Source organism: Ixodes scapularis, unplaced genomic scaffold (genome assembly GCF_016920785.2).
Source record: "Ixodes scapularis isolate PalLabHiFi unplaced genomic scaffold, ASM1692078v2 PGA_scaffold0__279_contigs__length_252992795, whole genome shotgun sequence".
Lineage (NCBI taxonomy): Eukaryota > Metazoa > Arthropoda > Arachnida > Ixodida > Ixodidae > Ixodes > Ixodes scapularis.
Window position 1 is genome coordinate 20,725,051 of NW_024609835.1, and position 24,520 is coordinate 20,749,570.

Sequence of the window (24,520 nt, forward strand, 5' to 3'; positions counted from 1 at the left end):
ACTCATCAGAATATAAAGACCGCAGCTCACAAGGCCTATATTTCGGCCGAACCTCATGCGGACGTACTGAAAACAGAAATATTCATCTCATAGATTAAACTTGACAGTTGTAGTTTAGTAAAGAGGAACATCCAGGGTTTTTCATATATGAATTTTAAAAATAGTACAACTTCTGTAATGTTCACTGGCACACTATAAACAATTTAATTAGTCTATGTTTCACCAGGGCATTCGAGATGGCAATCTCTCCAACTAGAAAATAAATGTTGTGAAATGAAGGGACTTTAAAACCCTCTTCATATATATATTTTATGTGCACGTTTTATACTTTTAAGCCTTAGGCTTAAACCTACATATCTTACTGCTGTTTAAGGTTTAATAAAATATCAATGGGCAACATATAACCATATCATTGCCTCTTCCCTTGTGGTAAAAGGCAGCTTGGTGATCAAAAGAAATGTGTAGTCAAGGGCAAAAAACATTACGATCCCCACTATTACACCATGCTATGTAGACGGGAGATGATTTTATTAGTTATTCTACATGTAAAACATTATTTATTTATTTATTTATTTGTAAATATTGTGCGCCCTCCTGGGCGCTTTACAGGAGTGGAACCGCAGTTTTTATATCATGCAATATTATATACATTTCTTAACACTTTATACATTTCATATCAATTTGCAAAACCGCACTGTTTCGCATCACGCTACACAAGCTATCAATGTACCTAATCAAGAAGATAACACTTCTCTTACTCACTCATAGAGAGAAATGACAAGTCTAATATAATTCAAGTAAATATTTCTCGAATTAGGGTAATAGTCACAATTCACAACACTTTCGGGAAGCTTGTTCCACCATTCCACTCTTCTAACAAAATATGAATACTTGTATGTGGCATCATTAACTCCCGGAACTTCCATAGCCCTATTGTGTACCCCCCTTATTGGTCTACTAATACGTGGTTGAAAGAAATGAGATGTGTCCATATTTAGTAGGTCCTTTGAAAACATATAAATAAGTTTTAGCCTTGATATCTCTTTTTAGCTGATCTTTTCAAGACTTCTCTGCTAACGCTCTTTTATGTTAGCATGAGCATTAAACTTACACACCAAATAGGTTTAGAGTTACTTAAGTCAGAGCAGGTTCTTGCAACGCCTCCTCCAGAAAGATGCTTGTCAGATGGCTCGCTCTACATTTGCGGCCGGCCTGCCTTTGAATTGTAGACAAGCGCCACGTGGTGGCACCCGCCTCCAATATTTCTCCGCGCTATCGCGTCCCGTTTCTAGTGCTGCAGCACTAGAAACCGGACTGGCTGCACCATGGTTCAGCTAGTCGCCTCTTAATAACACAGTAAGCAAAGTAATTTCGTGAGAACGTGGTTTTTTGCATCTTGAGAAAGCATATTTCTCAAGATGCAAAAAGTACCAACATTTTGTGCCAGCGAAATATTTCCGAAACAAACAATTCGCAAAATATTAAACCCACAAAAATAAGGTCGTTTACGATATATCCATTCATGTGTTACTGCAGAAAGGAAAGAATGGACTGTGAAGACGAGTTTTTAGAGTGTTGCAGCTATCATGCAAACTGTGTGTTAAGGACGGCCATTAACATCTGGTTTTCAAAATACATTTCCGACACACATTCTACATTAAAAGAGATGGCAGAAATGCAAATTCACGTGCATGGTAGGACGTTATTTGGGCATTTCGGCTGTCAAGATGTACGAGCCCGATGCTGCTACAACTTCAACACTTTGTGGGATAGGGGTGTCAGGGTGGCGGGGGGCTGTCGCCTTGTCAGGCATGTCGATGCCTTTTGTGACGGCCCCCGAGACAGCTGTATTCCTCGACGGTTGTCTAAATAAACTTTGATTTGATTTGATATATATGATGGAATAACACTTTGCAAACTTAGCTGTTTGTATGTCTCGTATTCTTGCAGACCAAATACACGCACCAAATAAGTTGATATAGAGTCAGTGACGAGCGGAGAATATAGAATATTTCTACACTAAATTTAAATGAAAGTGTCGAATTCTTTCACCGTCGTGAAAATCGTACTTTAAAACGCCGCTGTGAATCGTGGGCTCTACGACTTCGAATGCAGGGCGAAGCGGTGGAAGATATTCCCTTTGGCGTTTGTGTACGACGAAATTATTAGCTGGCAGCGAGTGGACCTTGCGTGATATCGCGCGACATGTACATGAGGGTTGGAAGAGCTTCTGCCTTAACCTGTAATACCTCCTGTGGTAAGTCGACTCAGAGATTCAGAGGTTAGAAGAAAATGAACAAAAAGAAGGAAACAGGGGTCCGGCAAAGCGTCACCGTATCGTAACCCTTTATGCGCAGCGAGTGCACCGAATAAATGCTTCTGTGGTGAAACAATCCCTATATGCTCGTGTGTTCGCACAGAGTCAAACGAGCAGAAATTATTCGGTGGTAGAGTGATTTGTTCTTGTTTTTGGAGTACTGACCGTAGCATTCTTAAGTAGTCATTAAATATTGACAGGTTACAATCGAACATTTAACTTGCAGGTATCCTCTTCCCTAATGTAGAAACAATAATTGCCTCTTTCAACTAAACCTGGTGATATGTTAAACATTTTGGCCACTATAACGCAAGAAGGCCAATTTGTGCTACCTTTCAGCTATACTTTTTGTTAAGTAGGTCTTTACTGCGGCGGACATTGCTAACTGTAACACACGAGTGGTTGCCGCTCCACGTAGACAGCGCCACAACGGGCGCTCTGGTGGGAATCTTGACGTTACTAGGGGTCTTGATTAGAGATACCAGACTAGGGAGTATTTGCGGCATCCCCGCCTTGCAGGGTGGCGCCCTATTTTAACCTGTGCCACTCCACTCCTTTATTTTATTTTATCGTCGTATATGGGCGCGCCGAAGTAAACGCTTGTGTATGAAGTTTAAAAGCGAAAGCAAGGTTGCAGAATTTTATCCAACGTCCAGTAACCCACCGAGGCGATATTACGAGCCTATACGGCGACAGTGTCTCCCCCGTACGAGAGGCGCACTACTGAGACACCAAAGCAGCCACTAAAGTTTCTAAGGAAACGGTGTAGTTTCTGCTTTCTACTGTAGTTATGGAATGGGTAAACTGCAGGGAGAAATTTCACTTGTCCCGCATCCAGCGCGACCTACCTAGTTTCAATAGCCTTTCGGCTTTTCTTGGGCTTAGAGTCTGCATTCGTAGTCAAAACACGTCACAAGACAAGGAGCGCGTTCTAAACGCCTAACATTAAAAAAGAAAAAAAAACTCCCTGCCGTTGTAATTTTGTCAGTGACAATAATTGCAGTACATTTCTGTGGCCACACGCCCTTTCGCTGCAGGTCTTAAAAAGAAGACGGCACCGCATATCAATAAGATTAACTTAGAGACGCATGTTCTTTCTAAAACAAATGCACTCTCAATCGTGGTGATTCTGGTGGAGAAACACGTACCAGATCGCTCGCGGCATTAGCAAACATTGTAATTACATATGACAGAATGAATCCGATATTTTAAAGCGCAAACGCTCACCTCAAAAATGGACGTCACTCGCTGTCTATAGAGCAAAGGCACCATGACGTTCATGACCATGGGCAAGACAACGATCTGAGACAGGAAAGCCCAGTTGAAGTAGAAGCCGTAGTAGTAGTAGTGGGCGACGAAACCGACTACGCCCAGAGCTGACATCATGGATGCGAGCACGGACATGGCCAGCGGAAAGCTGCCCAGAGATCGACTCGCCAGGAACATCTCGTCCGTGCCGGCTTTCTTCGATCGCTTTGCGAATGAGAAGTAGAGGCCTAGAGCTAGGTTAGCGGAGGTCAGCACCCCAAACAGGATGTACTCCAAAAGGGGGCCCATACTCGACGACGTCGTTTTGAACCAGCTTACTCGTAGAAATGTTTCGAGCCTTTTGGTGTTTCAATATACTCTGGAGCGAGCGAATCAGCCTGAAAATAAAATAAACTCGTTGAGAAGCTTGCTTTCTTCGTAAGCCTATTTGCTGTGTCACTTGCAAAGAAGCCTCCGGGACTCCTCAGTGTGGCGGCCGATGTTTCGATAGGGATGTTTGCAACTTCAGCCCTATCCTAATTACCCAATCTATATGGGCTGCCATTGATGATTTCTTTACAAATATAAACAATAATGTTGGCCGTGCAGGTACGATAAGTCATGTCATAAGCGATCATTCACCGATATCAGCGTGCTTTAAAACCCACTAATTATCTAGCGGCGCGAGTAAACATTTCCCTTTTCAACCTATCGCAGTCCGCCAACTGCGATGTCTGCAAAATACAGTTATGGAACTGATTGGAGCACTGTAGTTTTGAAACAGTACGTGAACCTCGCAAATGATGAGTTTATGAGTATGTTTAAGTCTATTCACTTTACGTCTTTGCCGTATAAGACAGCCACGGTTAAAACACGAATAAATAACCCATGGGTTACCACAAATATTTTGGCAATGATACGGGACAAAAATCGCTTGTATCAGAGCTTCCTGGCGTCAAGATATGACCGTGACATTACTGCGCTCAGGATGTATAGTAATCAATTTACATCTAGAATTAAAAAGATAAAAAGCGTTTACAATTTCTTGTAATGCCGAATTAAAGCGCAGCTCTTGATGAGGAGGAGGGGACGGTACGGAGAGGAGGGTATGCCCCTCTTCCTCCTCCGTACCCTTTCCGTCTCCCCTTGTCCTCCCTTCCTCCTCGTTTCATTCTCCTTCCTCTCCCCCTCCTCCATCATCATCCTCCCTTCTTCTCCCCTCATTCTCCTCCCCTACTCCTCCGCTCTTCTCCTCCGCCTTTTTTCATCCTCCCTCGCCACGTCACTCATGACCTTCGTGACGTCACTCGTGACCCTAGTGACCATCGTAATGTCACTCGCGAAGGTCGTGATTTCTCCAGGACCTTCACGAGTGACCTTCATGACGTCACTCGTGACCCTCGTGACGCCACACGTGAGGTCACGTGTGACGTCATTATGGGAAATGTCCCACAATGCAACGCGCGGTTACGCCGACGGCGACGGCGCTCAAGCCTGAAACGGGCGCCTAAGAGCTGCGCTATAAAACACAAAGGCAAATTTTCACAAACGTAATTTTCACGACACACATAAAAAGCGCCCCGCCATTGTATGGCAGTCCATTAACGATGTTCTTCAACGCTGCAATCCAAAAGAGATCAATATATACTCTTGCAATATCTGGTGATCGAAAGAGCGTCAGAAATACCGCTCTCCGGGTATTTTAACATTCAGTTCTCCAACTTACCTTCCAGCGTTCACAATGTGTATGCGTCTTCGCTTCTCTCGAGTCGAGTAGACAAATCTGTTTTTCTGTCACCTAGGAACGAATCAAAAGTGTTTCGTGAATTTAAATGACCTAGTAATAGCAGAAATCACGACATTGATAGTGTACAAATAAAGTCCGCGTAATTTTGTGATTGATATAATCGTCTCAATATTAGTATACATATTGAACTTGGCCTTGTAAACTGCAAAGTGTCCAAATACCATGAAACTCGTAAAAGTTACCGTTTTGCATAAGTGACGTGATAAAAATGTAGTTACAAATGATAGGCAAATATCTGAACTACCCATATTTTCTGAAGGGCTAGAAAAAATAGTTTTCGTCGTTTAGACGATCTTTTTAATTCTACTTTAAGTGTTAACTTGAATTCACATTGGCTTCCGCAATAAAAAATCTACAGAATGCGCTTTGTTATCTCAGAAGAAAATAATATAAAGAAGTTAGTGCATAGATGATTGACATTGGGACTTTTTATTGGTTCTAGCAATGATTTGGAGTTTCTTAACCAAACAACCCTCCTTGATAGGCTTCCTATTAAAATGTACGAAGCAAGCCTTTAGGACTTGTTAACTCATATTTAAATATCGAAGCAGTGTATCCCAGTGAATGCTTATATAGCGTGTCTGTCACCAGACGCGATCTAAAAGAGAAAGTAAAAATCGACACCTGCACGAAGCAATCTAAACTTTCCGTGGAAAGATGTATTTTACAGATACGTTTTTTTTTGTTTTTGTTTTCTTGTTTTGCAAACTTAGAAAGCGTGGATTCATTTCTGTAAAAAAATGGGACCGAAAAACTTGCCAGCGTTAACGGCGGGCGACTGAGTTGAGCGGCGAGGCGAGTATGGCGCACGTATTGATAAGTGGCCCTACATCCTCATCGAGGCTGCGAGCGACGGCCGCGATTTACTAAAATGAAAACAATATTTTTGTAGTGAACATTTAATTTTAAAAAAATGCGGACAATAAAAAAAAGACTTGAAGTTAAAAAAAAAAAAAACGCCGTTGCTTAACGACGGCGTTCTTGCTTCCGACGGATTTCGTCTGCGCATCGTCTGCATTCTTTCGCTGGTTGCTAAACCTTCCGACGCTGCTCGCAACGCCATATTTCAATACGTGCGCCTAATAGGCCCGCCAAACGACTCAGTCGTCTGCGTCGCCGCCCCCCGCTGACCCCGGCAAGTTTTTTGGCCTTATTTTTTACAGAAAGGGAGCTACGCTTTGTAATTTTAGAAGAAAAAAACGCACCTGTGAAATACACCTTTGACGGAAAGTTTACAGTGCTTTGTGCAGGTGTCGATATTTACTGTCTATTTTAGATCGAGCCTGCAGACTTCAGACAGCCTACATTTATTCGTTGCAACTACTGAATTCTGGTGTTCTACAATGCAGTATATGGCCCCTTGCTGTTCAATGTGTATATTAATTACATCTTTAACATCTGTCACCGCTCATATATTATAGTGTATGCAGGTGATTCTAGTACATTCATTACAGCAGCGAATACTGATGAACTGATCATTATAAATAAGGCTGTCTTGGAGAAGTTTCTTTAATGATCAGAGCAAAACGGACTTGAAATAAACACCGCTAAAAGGAAAGCGATTTTATGTAGAACAGTAAATAAACTAATTAATACTAATTATTCACTTAAAAATGGGTGCACCCAGATTGAAAGAGTAAGCCATCCTAAACCGCTAGTCGTCTTTTTTTTTCAGAATATATTCAATGGGTTTATTATATAGAATTTCTAACTCAAAACTGGAAAAGGCAGCTGGCATTATCGGTCACTGTCTCTCTCTTTTGCCTACGAATGTTAAGATTCAAATTTATCAGGTTACGTAGGGCTTACAAATCAACTTTTGCCATTTAGTCTGGGGCACAACTTCAAAAACTGAAAAAAAAGAGAACTAATAATTCTTTACAAGAAATGCTTCGTTTTATTGTAAATGTTTCCTTCAACACACATGCCGAAACTTTATTTTTGAGGTAGATCGCCATAAACATATTTTGTGTTTATATTTATCGCTTGTTTATTTACGCCTTTTCGAACATAAAGTTTATTCCTTTTTTGGTGAATCTACCAAACCTAACTAAACCTAAATCAGTCATCACTGTTCGTCACAGGGAAATCTAGGACGTTCCTTGTTTCCGTATTCAAATTATGCACTACGATCTCTTGCTCATAAGGTACCTACACTGCTCAATAACATTTGTATGAACCGCATTGTATACAAATTGTAAAGTATACTGCCCGCATTGTATACCTAAAAAACGTGCTCACTTTTTTGTGTTAGAAAATATATTTGATTAGCGGGAATTTCAAAGGAATGTTTTGAATCGTTTCGCTAGTAATTTTTACCTAATGCGTTGATTTGATTTGTATAATTTTTAGGAATGTCTAAATAGGATTGTTTTTAAATCAAAATTATGCATTCTATGTACTTACAAGGGCATCAGACTCAGTCAAGCTAGCTCTTGATAGCCTTTTTCCCGGTGTTCTTGGTATAATGTTGCGAAAAGCAAAGTGCAAAGGCTACCAGGAGATTTTCTTCTGCAGACTCTAATGTTGCAATTTACTACTCCCCCTGTCTTCCCTTTACAGCGGGTTCTGCTCAATAAAGAATATGTACAGCTTGCATGCCACAGCATAGGACGTTTTCATGTGGGCTTTGCTGGACTGAGGTATTTGGGAAAGTAACTTCCGGACAGAAGCCTTATAATATTTTTTTTTTTAGAACGATCAGTTACACCTTTCCATTTTTTTTCGGTTCAGGCTTTTTATATATGTATGACTGTGTGCTTGAGTCCACCTGCTGAAACTAGTGAACGTTCCCAACGATCCCGGTGATTATTTTCTTTAAGCCGTATCTCCTCATAAGTCAATGACGTCTTTCTTTTGCGGTATTTTATGGCACCATGTGACCCACTAGACGTTCCAAAACTGCTTCTGAAAAAAGCGGTAGATGATGTTTTATTATGGGCGCGAAACGTACCTGACGTCCGCAAAGTCAATATTAAAGGGTGGTTTTTTACTTTATTTATTTACCCTTGTTAGAAAAGTTTTGACACACAATACTTAACACTACTTAAAAGAGCAGATGAGCGTCGAACTTGAAATAAATGCCCCATGCGGCGAACTTCAATCAATCAACCTTTATTCAGTGTGAAAGAACAAACTAGGGTGGCGAGAAACAGGCTGTTCATACTCATTGACAAACCTCACCCACCATTACTTGTACCTTCAACTGAATCGAAAGAATGCCGTATATCCTGCCGCGACGGACGAGTGGCAATGCCGCGTGCTCATTTTATGCACTCCCGGTTAACACCAAGTTCCTACAGCAGAACGCATGTCATGTATCCAGATTGATCTTTTTAGAACGGTAAGCAAATGCTGCACAGGAAGGGTTCAAACCCGGTGCCTACGCGTGACAGCCGCGTGCGTTACCATCTCAGACACGTACGCGGCAGTATTTACTTGTTTTTTATTGAATAATGCACTGTTACTTAGTTCAGACGCACAATAAAATGGGTCACCGTTTTTTTGCGGGAAAGAATAACATCCTCGCATCTGGAGAAGGATTTTATTTACCATGAATTGTATGTCCTGCAAATTTATGGCATTTATCTTACTACTGTCTCCACTATTTCAGTGAGAGCCCTTCGCGTTTCCTGCTCGTTGTTCGCCATCCCGCGGCAAAAGGGGAAGCATTCTATGTAAGGTCCCGCGGTTCTCCTGCACAGCGGGCACGGCGGAACTGTTCGCGTTGATGCCTCATCAAATGTAATTTCGGAATAAAAACATTTTTCACTGTCCCATTGTGGTACTGCAGCCAATACGTGAATGTCCCTTATTAGCGCGTTTAGTTAATGCGTAGAGAAGATAACTCACGTGCTACGCGTTTGCGTTAGTGTTACTGGCTCCACACTGGAGCGTGCAATCCAAGACCGCAATTTCGGGCTCCGCGCAGGTGCATTGAGCGCAACGCTAACGCAAACACACGGCGCTTGTGTTCCCTTGTATACGCAATGCTCAAACTCTACTGTTTCACCAGTTTCTAACGTCAACGAAAAGTGCTGCAGGGAGCAGAAGTGCAAGTGGTCGGCGTTCCTTTCAACTGGAAAGGCTGGGATTGTTAAGACGACGGCGCAGAACAATTATAGAAAATAATGTTCTAAGAAGATTTGTAATAAAAAGAAAAGTTTTTTTTTATTTGGCGTTGAAGGGTTGCTAGCGACAGGAAGCTTTCCCGATTGTCGAAAGTCGCGAGTTTGATAGTACCATATGCTTCACTCATAATTAATGTAATTTTGCATGGATTTCTCATACTAGCTGAAATATTTTAATAAATTTCAGTAAAATTGGATTTTATAACCTGCTAAATAAAAATAAGGCGATTGGCACAGCGATGCTAATTTGCTCAGTTTTTATTGTTATACTTTCTCGCACGTTTGAAATTTGATAATAGGTGACAAATTATATTGAAGCTTGAAAAACAATGTTTAAGATATCGTCATGGTACTATTATTATTAATACAACTTGCGGTAATGTAGGCCACCAATACGCATTGCGGCGATGTAGGCCCCTAATAAACACCACGATAATAAATATAGTTCATTCAACCGTAATAGTTTCCCCAGAAAGGTCAAAATTTTATTTTTTTTATATAAAATATATTGACATTTTTTTTTAAGATATACAATCAGTTAAATACTGGGTGTAACATAAAGTCCAATGCGTCACGGGTTACTTTGAAAACGCAGACGCTTCTGCTATCTGACTCAAATTCTGTTTTTTTTTTTTTTTTTGTAGTGAGAACAGCGTTTCTTAATTTGTATGTTTTGTGAATATGTTGTAAGCTCATTACCCGTGACGATATTTTGTAAAATTTTGATTAATCCTGTTATTCTTTTGCTGGGAATGATGTTAGAGTCATTATTCATCTGAATACCCCAAAAACCATTAGAAGGCCCGCAGTTCATTATTTCAAATGACAATTACCTTAGCGAGAAAAGGCAGGAACATCACAGGAATAACAGCACTGATTTTTTTAGATAAATACAATATTTTATGTTAGCTCTAAGGTTAATGAAAGACCAAGTTTCTAAAAGGACACTGAACTCTCTAAAATATTTTGAAGTGCCTGAATTGCACACGTATCTCACGAAGTAAAGTTGCTGCGAATAACTGGTTCAGCTCAATAATTACGCTGTGATACACATTTTGAGTTATGAAATAATCCGAAATTAATAATTATGCCAAGAAATTAAATCCAAAACAGAGGTTTGTTCCGGCACCCTTCCAGAATTAAAACGTGACTCGTGGCGTAAATATTACGGTAAACACCGCTTTCGTTTTCAAGATAAAAATGTGACCTGCGCTCATAACACCCCAGCTTCCTCGTATAAGCTGCAATGATTTGTGTCGCTCAGCGAAGCCAGCACACAAGAGAAGCTCAGCAACTGGTATGCCGGCACGGAACTCGGACCCTCACTACACCCGCCATTTTGGAAAACGAGTGGCGCCAACTATAGTGAATTTGAGTCGCGAATACTAAGTACGTAGCCTTCTTCCGAGTCACGGCCCGCCTATAATAATGTACTTACGACAGGAAATATGTAATATTCTTTAACCGCATCCTCAAACTTCAGGTAGGCAGAATTCCCGTGATTAAAACGTTTGGTTAACAAACTTTAGCAGACTTACGGATGTGAATGGATGGTTGCTGGTTTGAAGCGCTATCTATGTTCCGTCTCTTAATGTTTGTGAGTCATAGCTATTATTCATTTTAGCCCTGGTATAGCAGATGAGCACTAACCAGACTCTTCATAAGAGCACGCAATGAAGATTCTAGATGATGAGTCTCGAAGAGAAAGCACTGCTGAAAATGTAGAAGAAACACTGGTAAAAAATTCCAGAGACAAAGATGACGTCGATTACTCACTTCCGTTGCGTCTATCGGCGAGGAGCAGATGTAAAAAAAGAAAACCTCTGAGTTAATGGATTTTTTTGCTGCTTCACTCGCAGTAAATATTTTTTTGTAACATAACAAACTAATTTTATTAAGCGCACATGCTGAACTATTGATCAATAAATTAAGAAAATTAGTCGCCATCGAAAGGCATGAGGCTATCTGACAAAATCTTTTATAGACACAGCATTCATAAACTAAAAATATAAGCCCGATAATTGCATTTTCCTTTCCGTATAAGAAACCTCAGGTACGGCATTTTCTACTTTCTTATTGTTTTGTTTTATTAAAAAAAACTTGTAGTAAAAAAAGTACACTAGTGTTTATTTATTTCGATCGGTTTGGACACAGAGAAGCAAATACATCTGTTTGATGGGCAGGTTTTTTTATCTGAGAATTAAAAAAAATCAACACGTTACACTCGGTTTGAAAACCAAACAATGCTAATACTTTCGTGGTCTCGATGCGGTATCCGCTGAAAGACCTGTAAATCATCCTTTGCTCTCTGCGATCCCCCGAGGGCGTCGATCTTCGATTCAGTTCCTTTCAGATTTCATTGTGTTTTGGAATTCCTTTTACCTCTGGGGGTTTTTTTTCGTTATTTTATACTTTAACACGCAATAGTTTTTATTATTGCTTTCAGGAGCATTTATACGGATTGACGCAGACTCTCAGCTTCTCATCCGAGCTCAAAGTTTTCGTCAAAGAATTCCTCAAATTTCGGTCTCTTTATTTTTCAGTTTGGTGCTCGTAAAGTTCATGTAACTTTCTCATCCATTAAATTCATTCGTAGCTCATGAATCTCTGGTCTCAACTCCCTTAAGAGCGATTTCTTTGAAATTCTAAAGGTGGCGTTTCGAGTAACCCTTTGGCCTATTACAAACGCTAGCAATTCCCTTAGACATGAAGATTGCCAGAAAGGGGCTGGCAAGCAGCGACAGCATGTCCCAGTATTTCTTTCTTATTAGGCCTGCGTTCGGGATCGATTAACCTACCGATTAATCGATTAATGCTTTATTCAGGATTAACTTCTGTAACCTGTTAAATGTTGACTAACAAATCTAAAATTAAACATTCAACGCTTTCACCATGCAGACGTGGACAACTACACCTCTATGAAGTCAAACTTTAGCTGAAATTACGGCCTAAAGTAAACTTTAGGGGCAAGATTTGTAACTCTAAACAAGTTCACAATGTTATTCGTGTTCCTCGCACTTCAACGCCGTGTGAGTGTTTGATTAGCGCAGTAAAGACTGTTGTGAACAATCAAAAGGGTTCGCTTTTTTCAGAGAATATGAACGAACCTCTTCCCCTCTGCGTCTGAAGTAATACTTGATGAGCTTGGGGTGTCTTTTGGCTGTCCTGAACCACACATCAAGGTTCAGTTACACACGAAATAACACACTGCACTGTTTATCAAATATTCAGCGAAGGCAACCACATTCATTTTGACTTTCTTGAAACTATTACGCAAGGAAATGAACGAACCCGATTAATGGATTACAGGGTGTCGATTAATAGAGTTAATGATTTTAACTGATGCACTGATCTTCACTTTTCATAGTAAGTTATTTACTTAAATAATGTGTTTTCCTTGTGATTAGCGTAGTATCTCCCCATCGCGACTACTTTCGAGCGCTCACCAGAGTGCTGATCGTCCTTTTTCATAGACGGCTAGCTGTACGTGCGCGAAGACCAATCTGGGTACAGTAATGACAATACCTCTTTGAACGAGCTCTTATTTTCTTGCCTGGCATGTACATCTCGCTTGCTTAAAAAGCCGTTGGCCTGCAAATTATGATGCAGCAATATGTGTTTAGTGAACAGTGCTCGTCTGAGAGATTTAATACGCTGTTATAAGTGCAGCAGCTACGGCATGGTCATGCCGTAGCTGCTGCTAAATGCTGAGCTGTGTGCCGACGTCCCCTTCATAGGTGAGTCCTGACGTACGAGCACGAAGGCCGTTCTGCATTGACGTCCTGCAGTTTCATGTTACTAACGTCCCCGCATTGCAAGCCTTATATTCCTTGCGTCACTACTCTCCTTGCCGAGATTAGCATCATATTGTGAGAAAGTGAAGGTGCAGCACTTTAAGTACGGTCATAGCAGTTCGTGTGAAATAGTTCGTCCGCAATTAGAGTCACTTCGCCGTGCCTCAGCTACTACCCAGAAATGAGGAAGTGTTCTGATGTTCATTTATAATGTCAGTAGTGATTCTGACTTCCGAGTGCAAAGGAAAATGCGAGTAGATGTCCTGTAGTCCAGTGGTGCCGGTGTCTCCTAGACGCTACGCGTTGTTTCTCTGCGTGACGAATCTCCTTGATATGTGTGAGATCGTGTGTTTAAGCGACGGCGCTGCATTTATCTAAAAGAATTTACGTGTAATCAGAATTGCAGTGCCCTAATGACGGGCCGAGGCTACTGCCAAGTGATGAGCAGTGTGCCGACATCCCTTTTATTGAGGAGTTGCTGTTCTGACGGGATGAGCGAGAAAACCAACATGCGTAGACGTCTTGCTCTTTCCTGATATCAGCATCCTCCACGTGCCAGACTTTCTTTTTTAACGCGATGTGTTTCTTTTTTTTATTGAGATTTTTTTTCTCTCGGGAAGTTTTAAGGCTTAGTTGAATGTCTGGTCATCGCATATTTTTGGCGGCGAATTCTCGCAACAACCAATTTAGTGCCGCGCCGCCGATTATGAGAAGTGCTGAACAGTGGGCCTACTTCTTTTTCATAGGCAAGTTGGTATTGGGACGTATTAAAAAAAAAAAAAAAAAACGAAAAAACTTGGAATTAGAATCTGCTATCCAGTGAAGCCTATCTTCTTCACTGTTGGCCTTTAATTTCTAACCTGGCGTCCCCTAAATCCTTACATAAATCTTGTTGAGCACAAATACTAATGCGCTTAATGTTCAGTCAGCGCCGTTGCTTTTGGGAATCTTTTTCCGCACTTAGAAGTGCTATGCCATATGACCACCGCTACAAAGTTACAAAGTTAGACTCTATGGAGGTCAAAATATGTGTAAGATCTCAGGAATGAAGTAAGGGGCCAAACAAGTCTAGATAAGCTTAATCGAAAGGCCTGGTGGTATGCGGAAACATTAGAACTGGCGTTACTGTGTAATGATTGATCTTCGACTTTTGACAAAAGGTGCGTGCTCTTGATCAAGTGCAGATATCCGAGTTCATCTTCAAGTAAACGAAAAGGACGCTGATCAGTTTTTACGTAGCTTGTGCGCAAGGATCCGACACTCCGTGCAGAGCATTGGAGACCGTATGGTCGTAACGCTTCTGTTGAACGATCACGAAGAACATAGAATTGTCCCTTGAACGAAGGTTTCCTTTAGCCACAAATATGCGCCTTGTGTGTCACCTTGAAAGCATGTCTTATTGCTGGTGTTTTGCGAGATGAAATTAATTTGTACCATGCCGCGTAGGATCAATGCGTCATTATGTACACGTGACAGTGCGTCAGCGACCACAAACTTCTTTTCTTTGATCTGTCAGATGTCGGTGTTGATACCGTTGAACGAATGGTGAGTGCCTTTTTTCCCGAGAAAAGTGTGTTTTCTATTTGATGTTATGGCGAATGTAAGTGGCTCGTGACCTATGAGAATACAAAAAATTCGCGACCTTAGACAAAATAACGAAAATGACGCTGAGATATGTGGCAAGAAGTTCGCGACCAAACAGACTGTAGCGGATTTTTCAGGGTGTTCATTTTTTTTTAATGATAGCAAGTGGCTTCCACTGTTCACCGATGTGTTGCAGTGGCACTGTTCCTACTGCAGAACCCGAAACATCTGCCATAATGCTTGTAGGTGCATCGGGTTTAGGTCACACTAGTAACCGGTAGAGCTGTAAAGACTGGTAAAGCTGTAAAGCATGGTGTCGTACTTGGTTTCGGCTTTCCGCAAAGCAGCGTAGTGCTGAGCAGCGGTGAACTTGAGAGAATTCCACGTACGCCAATGTGAGCTGTAGCGTCTCAAAGCTTATTCGGTTTCATGTTCACCAGAAGAACGAAGTGAGTTAAAATATCAGCGCCAATAATAGCATATGGAACATCTGCAACGATGAATACCCGCCTGATTGTACGGTGCAATTCAAAGTCCACGGACGCAGATCTCTGCCCGTAAGTTCCGAGGGCAGTTCCATCGGCTGCTTGCAGAACCTTCGTGGATGTGGTGATCCAATGGTCAAGGGAGGTCGCGGGAATCGCACTAACTTGTGCTCCAATATCTATAAGAAATCGAACTCTTGTTTCACGATTGGCAATAGGGAAGACTTCATGATGGCTGAGAGACGACGCAACTGAACTGGCCGCCGTCACTTCTTGGTTCGAGTATTTTTCTGGAACGAGCGCGAGTTCTTGGCATTGACGTGCATGAATACCAAAAGCGGGATGGTACCAGCACACAACACCCTCGGGAGTTGTCTCTTGTGCTGTTGCGTTAGAACTACTGACGTAGCGATTGGCTCTTTTGTCGAACTCTAATGTTGTTCGAGCCACGTTGGTTCAAGTTGCGAGGGCGGGGAAACGAGGCATCCGACGCGCTGACTCCAGCAGCTGTGCGTGTTTGCGTACTTCGTCTTAAAGCTGTCGAGTTTCCTATACCTGCTTGTTGATGGGAGCTACTATGGAAGAGGCCACAGATGGCAGAGCAGTGTTTAATATTCTTTTTTTCTGCAAGCTTGGCGGAACAATCCGAAGAGAAATTACTCAACGTCAGCAAATTCATTCGTGCGTTATTAGGAATTTTGTGGAGAAAAAGCTCGTGCCGTTTGGAGCCATAAGAGAAAGTTGCTCCATCTCCGAGAAGTTGTCGCATGGATCGTAGCAGCTGAGATGGTTTGCAATCGCCGAGTTCTTCTGTTGTAAGTCGCCGCTTCTCAGATGCCGTCGTGCGCTTAATAAGCTCTTTTTTTCTGTCGTATGGACGTTAGGTAGGAAGGTGCACTATTATGTCTCGAACTTCACCGGCCTCACTTGGCTGAGGTGCGATTATCATATAATGCTCCGTGTTATGCTGCGCGTTGAGAACAGAAGTTCGATATGCGTGAAACAGTGCACTGGATCTGCAAGCATGAACGTCGGAAGCTTCACTGTAGCGGTAGCGATTGTCGTTTTAGGGCTCACTTGTAGCTTGCATGTTGCGCTTTATTTTCCAAGGCCATCATTTTTTTAGGGTTTTTTCTATAAATAGGTGTATATTCATTTAGGCTCTGCAATCGCTCTAATCCGCCCTTTGTTCGTGCGGTCCTCTTTTGCGTTCTTCTTCATAAGTCTCTAAAACACTAAAGCATCAATAAACACTGCGCAATTGTTAAAAAAATTACTAGAAACGTAAAAACGTCAATAACTTGCGTTTTTTTAGAACTCGAGTGAAGTGATTAATTTAATTCACATTAACGCTCAGTTCCACTCATAGCAGCGAAATTAGAGGCTTGGTAGAAGGAATCAAGACGTCAGCCGATCAAGATAAATTTCCCCTCCCTAAATAAATGACGACGGATACTGTGAAATAGCTCATATTTCTTGCGCAATCATGCCTGTGGCGCATTCGAACTTTTAATGGCGCATTCGAACTTTTAAGGACAGCATTTTTTTTACTTTAAATACCCGCCATGTCTTGTCAGGTTTTACACTTGTATTGTGCGTTAACAACTGGAGGTTAGATATGTAGTCTGAAACTGTATGGGAGTAAGTAGCTTTGAGAGCTTACAACGTGTGCAGAGAAAGTTTACACGTGTTATGCATGACTCTTATTACGGCCACCGGTTGTTCTTTAGCTACGAGTCGATGTTTCTTAGGCTAAACTTAAAAGCACTTTTACGTCGCCGGAGTTCTTGAGGATATGTATTTTCGTGTAGAACTGTAGGTAGTGGAATACGTCACCCTAGACTTGTTTCTCCACTTTCTATGACCCTCGTTCTTAGTGTCGTCACCACATTTTTATGTGCAAGACGTGCCTATGTTTTAATATTTTATAAATTCAAGGATATTTTAATGCACTGAGTCCGGTGGTTGATGTTTTTGGAAATGAGCGGAATTTTATAATTGATGATTGATGTTTATTTTTAAAAGTGCTCTAACCGTTCACATTTACTAACAACGTTCTATTTTTCTGTGTTTATTTTCCATAAAAGTGTATGTGTGAGTGTAAATGTGTACCAGTATTAAGGTATTGGCTGTTTCTGGACACCAGATGAGTAAATGAGTACATACATTTTAGCCTAATACGATAGAAACGTTATAAAACTCATCGTTTTTTAGAGAGAGGTAACACAGCTTGCTGATCGAACGTGGACACTTAATAGGGATAGGTCTCATTGGGACATGATTAATAAAAATATTGGGACGTCGAACAATCAATAATTAGGGCCAAATGTTTCGAGGCCTACTCGGTCTTATCTTCAACGGTGACGGACGGTGGCCGTTGAGGATCAGCATCTTTGTGTTTTTTGTTTGTTTCTGTTTCCTTTATAGTGGTGTATTTCTCTAGGGTTTCGAGATATCGGAAGCCCGTTGTTGTAGGTAGATAGTAAAGCGCCGAGGGACCCATTAAGTTTTTTAGGCGTAAGGTTTTCGGGTGTGCCATGATTCCACAAAATTTCTTTGACGGTAGTAAGTTTCAATGGTGAATATGCGGGTGCTATTGAAGTCAATGGGGTAGTGTCTAACGTTCCAGTGACCAGCAGCCACCTTGCACTTGTGATCGAAATTGCGAATGTCGTTTCGGAGCTGGCAATTCCTCTCCCGAAAGTTCTTGGTTTCGCCGATGTACACAGCACTTTGTGCTTTTTTTTTAAAGTGGTGATAATGTGTTCGTGGCATAACCCATTCAAATATTGTTAGTGGCTTCTATTTAATTACTTTTTTAGGCCGTCCGGATTTATTCTCTGGTCAGCACACATGTTAACATTTTGCTTCCTTCTTGTATGTAGAGAAAGCTTCTACGCCTTAATGGGCGGTACTGGGTACACGTATGTGGTTGCAGGGGTTGTCCTTCGCTTATACGGCGTGCAGTGCAGTGTATTATACATAAGTTTCGTGTTTTCGGATAAATCCGAAAAAAATCTGAGAAACCCTCAATGGCAACGTTTTCGTCAACACCGATTTATAAAAAAACTGAGAATTTCCATCTTGTAGACTCTGAGATGTTCCCCATCTCAGGGTCTACAAGATGTCGATTTACTACCAGCTCGTCTTGAGTCTATTTCTAGTAAGAATTTTAAGTCACAATTTAAAAAACAAATAAAAAATACGTTTTTCTTTTAGGTAAGTTTTTTTAAGAGCCCCCTGTCAGTGGTTTTGATGAAATGCCACTTCACTTTCTTTTAAAATCTCGAACTACTGACACAAAGGGCTTGCCTTTTTATCAAAGTTCCTTCAGGGCAACGGGTTATGGTGCCCAGAATTTTTTTTTGTTATTGTTTGGAACACAGTAAAATAAACTGTGAATTTCAAAGCATTGGAGATCTAATAAAAATAAACTCAAATAAACCCAGCATTTCCACCGAAAATTATAGTATGAAAAACTCACTCAGAATTTCACGGGAAATGAACTCCGAAAACGCGGAATCCTAATATACATAATTGGGGTTATAGACATATATTTCCTGATTGTAATCTGCCAGGCATTCAAAACAATACTGCATTTCAGCAGGTGATAGACACAATATATACCATCAACAAACCAAGGAACAAACATTTCCCTCTTCCTCAGACGCATCACTGGTAACGTGTTCATGTGAAATTTGATGCGAACAGGTTTTCGCAGCTGGAGGAACTTTCTTGATCCGGCACAGAACGTCTTTTTCTTGGCAATTTATATGCAGCGAGCGGTACACGGGTGGGGGAAGGGAATAAGGTCTTCGGAGAGTTTCTCTTCACAAAAAGTGCCGAGGTAATCAAAATGTAAACTCGCATTTAAGAAAAACGTTGCTTGGTTTTGCCTTTTTAGCTTTAAAATAAAAAGCACTGTGCAAGAATCAGTTGTGGCGAATATACGTGCCAAGGTCTAGCATGCAATCTACCAGAGTTTCGTGGAGTCCCACAAACATGGACAGTTGCTCGCAATGAAACACTTTTGAAACAACGTTATCCTAACAAAGGACGAATGCAATGCGTTGTGGACCTTGCTTTACTTTCTTCCTTTTAACAGAAATAAAACACGGACTTCTTCTCCATACCCTTCTTAATATATTTATGTGAGCTTTACTAGACTTCGCTTTCCTTTTACAAAATATGTCGTTATGAACACTTCACTTTTTTGTACGTCACTACTCAAGCTGCGGCCGAGGTGGCGCAGGAGCCGTCGGGTGTGGCAGACTCTGCAGATAAGAGCACGCGGCTCTTACGCCCTTGCGCTTCGCCAACGCCAAATTAAGAAAAAAAAAATTTAATGCCCGAAAAGTGGCTCTTATACATCCACGTAGCCTCATTATGCTAAGATGGCGCAAACTTCGTAACCGGGCCCGTCCTCGACGCCGAGCGTATTCCGACGCATCGATTGGACATGAGGCCTAGCCGAACGATGACACAGCGTTCGTGTACAATATCTGTCTTTATCTCAAGGTGATGGCGTCAAAGTGCTAGTTCATGGGCTTCGATTGTTCGAGGAAGTGTTAGCTGCGCTCACTGCGCCCGTCCGCCCAGTCGCACGGTAGATGTTGCACATGTTTGTGAGTCATGCCAAGCATGTGAGGATACAAGAAAATTCTTTCCGCCTCAAGCACTGTTCAGGAGTTTGTTTGGAACGAAATATAAATAAAAAAAATATAAACAGAATATTCTTGGGGCTTGAATTCACACTGTGAAGATGATGACCAACGAAGCTGTGGTATCAGCTGCAACGATGGCCCACTTCGCTACACGAAAGGATTGACGAAAGAAAAGTAAATGCACTGTACCAAAACGTTTACCGTGAAAGGACATTGATATCTGCTCTGTTATCACTGTGGTACACGGTGAAGTTTTCCCTTCTCACTATAGAGAGATTCTTGTCTAACGTTAGATCACTGCATGACCCATGCTCGGTGGTTGAATGACTCGGATTGATTAGTTGACTTGGAAAAGCTTTGGTGCAGTGCATTTACTTTTCTTTCGTCGATCGTTTGGTATAGTGCAATGGGCAATCGTTGCCGGTGATACCACAGCTTCGCTGGCCAGCCATTTTTACTGAAGGGATTGGAGTCCGAACTTTTCTTTTCTTCTACGTTTATCCTGCGTAAAGCGCAGCAAGTTTTATGCTGCTTGCGCGTTGCCGCGGGCTTTGCCGAGTGGCAACGCACCCAACTATTACGCAGAGACCCCCGATTCAATTTCCGAGTACCACGCAACTTTTTGTTCACTTCGAAATTCATGGAATGGCTTTCTGTCAACTACTGTTCTGTCGATGGACACGAGGAAACCCGACCAAGGAGCCATATAAAGCTTCGCTCTAATAGATTAATTCCATAAAATGAGGGTAGTGCCGCAAACTTGCTAGTCAGCGGTCACAGTTAAATAAAAAGTAAAACAAGTCAACACAGCGACGTCTCATTCGTTCATAATCAGTCGATGTATAATCAAGCATTATCCCAAAAATTTCTAAATTGAGCTCAGTCGACTTTTAATAACAAATATCGTTTATTTTGTAAGGGCTGTAACTCCAAAACTCTGCTGTAAATGGTTTTCAAGACGTTCAGTCATAATCAGCATGGTGTGAATACCATGTTATCCATACTGATGATTGCTGGATCTCCGAGAAGTTTAAAGAGCACAAGATTGGACGTTTTGTGCGTAAGGACGGCAAACAGCGGCGGACGAAGGAAACCTCTCAGCTAGTGCCAACGTCACCAGAACCAGTTCGAGGGGCAGATACGGTGCTTCCTTTCTCGGCAATGCATTGACGTGGGCCAAATTCATCCAAGCCACTCTCTGAGTTTGATGCGAGCGCCTTGTGCAGCTGGCATGACATTCGGAGAGCAGTTGTTTTCCCCAGAATCAGGTCACACTCCGAACGCCATGTCTGTACCAGCTGTGGCAGTGGCCCACGCGCGTTCCGTCGTTCTGATTTCTACGCCTAAAGGGCGCCTGCTACGGCGGAGTCATAACGAGTTGATTCGCTCTAATAGACCTTTTCCGAGAAGTGTTCTGCGCACGCGCGAGCGCCCGATGCCAAGCGGCGGAAGTCGGCACAAAAAATCAAGGAAATTCAAAAGGAGACTGTGGATCAGGAAGTAGTAGACGTAATTGAAGCATATATATAATTGTGTTAGACGACAAAAGAAAGTAGACGGAAAGAAAAACACGAAGTTTGGGTGGACGCCACGGATGCCCCTCTTTAAAGTCGCGTTGGGCACTCGCCGCAGATCAGAGAACAAAGAAAATGGTAGCGTAGCTCCCATCATCGATTGTTAGCGCAAGGTGGTCACTTCCTCGATTTTTAGTTCGTGCAGCCACCGCCTGGTGCCGTCGGTATTTGGAAAAGGTTCATTGGAAACTCGGGCGAATCGAGTTGACAACCAAGAAACAAAAATATCAAGTAGGACGCTGCGATCTCGCGACGGGAAGAACCACGGCATGCAAAGCGAAGCTGGTGCAACTTGCCGACCAATCAAGCAGCACTAAAAATGCTACATCATGACGGCCGTTGTATTTTGAGTTGTGATATAAATGGATAAACCCTCGAGCGTAAACTTTCCTGATACTTTTTTTTTTTACATGTGACGAAGCCCGGTAGGCATGACGACATTAATTCCTTTGGAACAATATTATGTCTTTCAGTTCAGTCTGTTGACGCACGCCGCGATTCGCTTCCTAAAATTTCGCACCGTCACACAATGGGCGGTTCGAAGAATGACGTAACTAGTTTGAAGCATGAAATCCAGATTCTATCGAAGAACTTTACTCGAGCGCAGTGAGTGGAATTTGGCCTCACACTCTTAGTCTGTGCGTCTATACGCCTCCCAGCCTTTAGCGGACTCAGACATATATCGAGACGTCCGCGGAACCGGCAAAGTACGCGGTACAGGCCTAGAACCTCATCCGCACCAGGTGCAGAGCTGCTGAAATTAGGAATACAGCGCCAAGTCAAGAAGGCTGTTGAGTTTCGACTGTCACTCCAAAGGAGGCGAACACACTCAACACGAATGTTACGTCAGCGTTCGGCTGAGACTCGTCTCGAATCAGAGAGTAGCCGAGTGCTGGCCGCACGCTGACGCGGCACTTGTATCGAATTCATGCCTCGCTTTCGCCTTCTTAGGGTGACGCTGAAAAGTCAGTCAGTCCTACGCTCTTTTATAGCCATATTTCGTTTCCCCTTAACTCGAAAGGCAGCCAGCGGTACGAGCTGATGTGACAAGTTAAGTAGTGTGAAATTTGCACCATCCTCGTGCTCGTACAATTCACAAGTATAAAATGCCCACTGACTTGCGCCTTTGGCGCTGCTTGATTGGTCCCCTCACCACGTAGCATCGGCTGCGTTGAGTTAAGCTGAAACTACGTATGGGCAGTGTTGACTAGGTGGAACCACCTCAAGGCTTTCGACGTGAACGTCGAAAACATTTCTGCCCAGCCGGGAGAGCCTCAGCTCGAAAACTGTGCCAAGAGGTAAAAGCTTCTAAGCTCCGTTTCACTGTACGTTTGAGCGCATACCGACGCCACAACCTGTCGAAGCCAAGGAAGTTATAAGACGCAGGAGGCGCCGTCCGGATTCTCCATACATAGAGCAAAGTGTAACGGAAGTACAAGTGTCCACGAAATATCTCCTCATTTCCTAGGTTGTAGGCACCTTGCGTCGGCTAGGAGCCAGTACCGATCGCCCAGACAACAGAGCCCTACGCGGCCACTTTCAAGTCAGCGTAGGGTGACCGGTAGAGCCCCGCGGCCGCTCCCGCTGCTCCCGCGCTTCCGCCATTATGGTAGCCAAAACAGGCATGTCGACCTTGCAACACTCACCGCCGTGCCACTGCAGTGGAGCTGGGACTGCCAAGGTCGCTTCCCGATGAGTACGCGCGACGCCGACGCTAGAGGCGCGCGTATCGGTACTGAGTTAGATCTGCAGGGTGCCCACTGAGACCATCCTATTCCTGTTCTTTTTTGTTGTTGTTTTACTAAGTTCCCCAACTCTTACCACAGTCTCGGCTGATTTTCATCGTGCTTAGGAAACTCAATCAACGGGCGCCGCCATGAAAATATGGGGCAAACTTTCGCGTTGCCATGGCATTGCCGCGGCAACGCGGTTGTTTGTCCCAGTATTTTCACGGCGACGTCCACTGAATCGGTGTCGAACAGGTGAGGTTTGGAGCCCAACACTTGCCTGACCAGTAGCAAGTCGTGCATGTAGCGGAAGCTCTCGACAACGCGCCGAGAGCGTCGTCATAGCGCGACTTTCTAGGGCGAGCGTATAGGCGTCGTACCCAGGAACGGTGAGAATGGCACGATGGGTTGAGAAAGCCGTACGAGCACTGCTTCCAGCAGGTGTTGATTTACCTCCGCTGTGAAGAGAATTGCCGGTTTGTAGCGAAACGTATTTTAATGCGCCGATCGTACCGAAAGCCAGCTGCGAGAGCGAGCACACGAAGCAGACCGCAGGCACGGAGCAGTCGTAGCCTATAACCTAACGCAGTCGACCGGGCACAGGGTGGCGAGCGGACGATGGGAGCTTGGATCAGAGCAACGTTAGTAGATTTGCTCAGTTGCGTTACTGTTCAGAGACGCTGCGTGCACGAACAGACCCCCCTCCCCCATCTCTCTCTCACCACGGTTCGCCTACCGTCGTTCAACGCCACGGACGGCTGCTATGGTAACTGCAGGGTAGTCTATGGAATAGGCACGTTCTGAAGCACGGAGTCTAGATGGCGTTTCAGCTCTGCTTTATGGAATGCGCAGTTATGAAACGAAAATCTAGATGGCGCTTCGAACGGTGGGAGGCGAAATGAAGTGAGGGGGGGGGGGGGAAGTACCCACCTCCGTGGGAGTTGCACAACGTAGAGTCGTATATACAGAGAGTTTGGCCATTCATTGGAAGGTATAGGTCGTGTTCCAGGACGTCTTCATAAATTCGAATCTGGCCAACCAGAAGCCGGAAATAATACCCTCGCGGTGGGCGGTGGTCGTGAAAAAAAAACTCAATAAGTGGGTCGGAGTAACTCTCAGTGATTGAAAATATGGTGCACGTGATGTTTAAATCACGGTCATTCAAAATCATGGTGGAAGTGTGCGACTAG

The 24,520-nt window shown here is 42.9% G+C and overlaps 1 protein-coding gene across 3 annotated transcripts in view; it reads right to left on the reverse strand.

Moving 5' to 3' along the window:
* LOC8041322 (sodium-coupled monocarboxylate transporter 2) overlaps positions 1 to 24,520 on the reverse strand; it is a 58,806-nt gene that overhangs the window by 19,601 nt on the left and 14,685 nt on the right. For all 3 annotated transcript variants that reach the window (XM_040216385.3, XM_040216383.1, XM_040216384.1), the window contains exons 2-4: positions 5,292 to 5,363; positions 3,545 to 3,963; positions 1 to 66 (exon numbers count right to left, since the gene is read on the reverse strand). In XM_040216385.3, the coding sequence (XP_040072319.1) occupies positions 1 to 66; positions 3,545 to 3,874 (396 nt within the window). In that variant the 5' untranslated portion in view covers positions 3,875 to 3,963; positions 5,292 to 5,363. The remainder of the gene's footprint in view (positions 67 to 3,544; positions 3,964 to 5,291; positions 5,364 to 24,520) is intronic.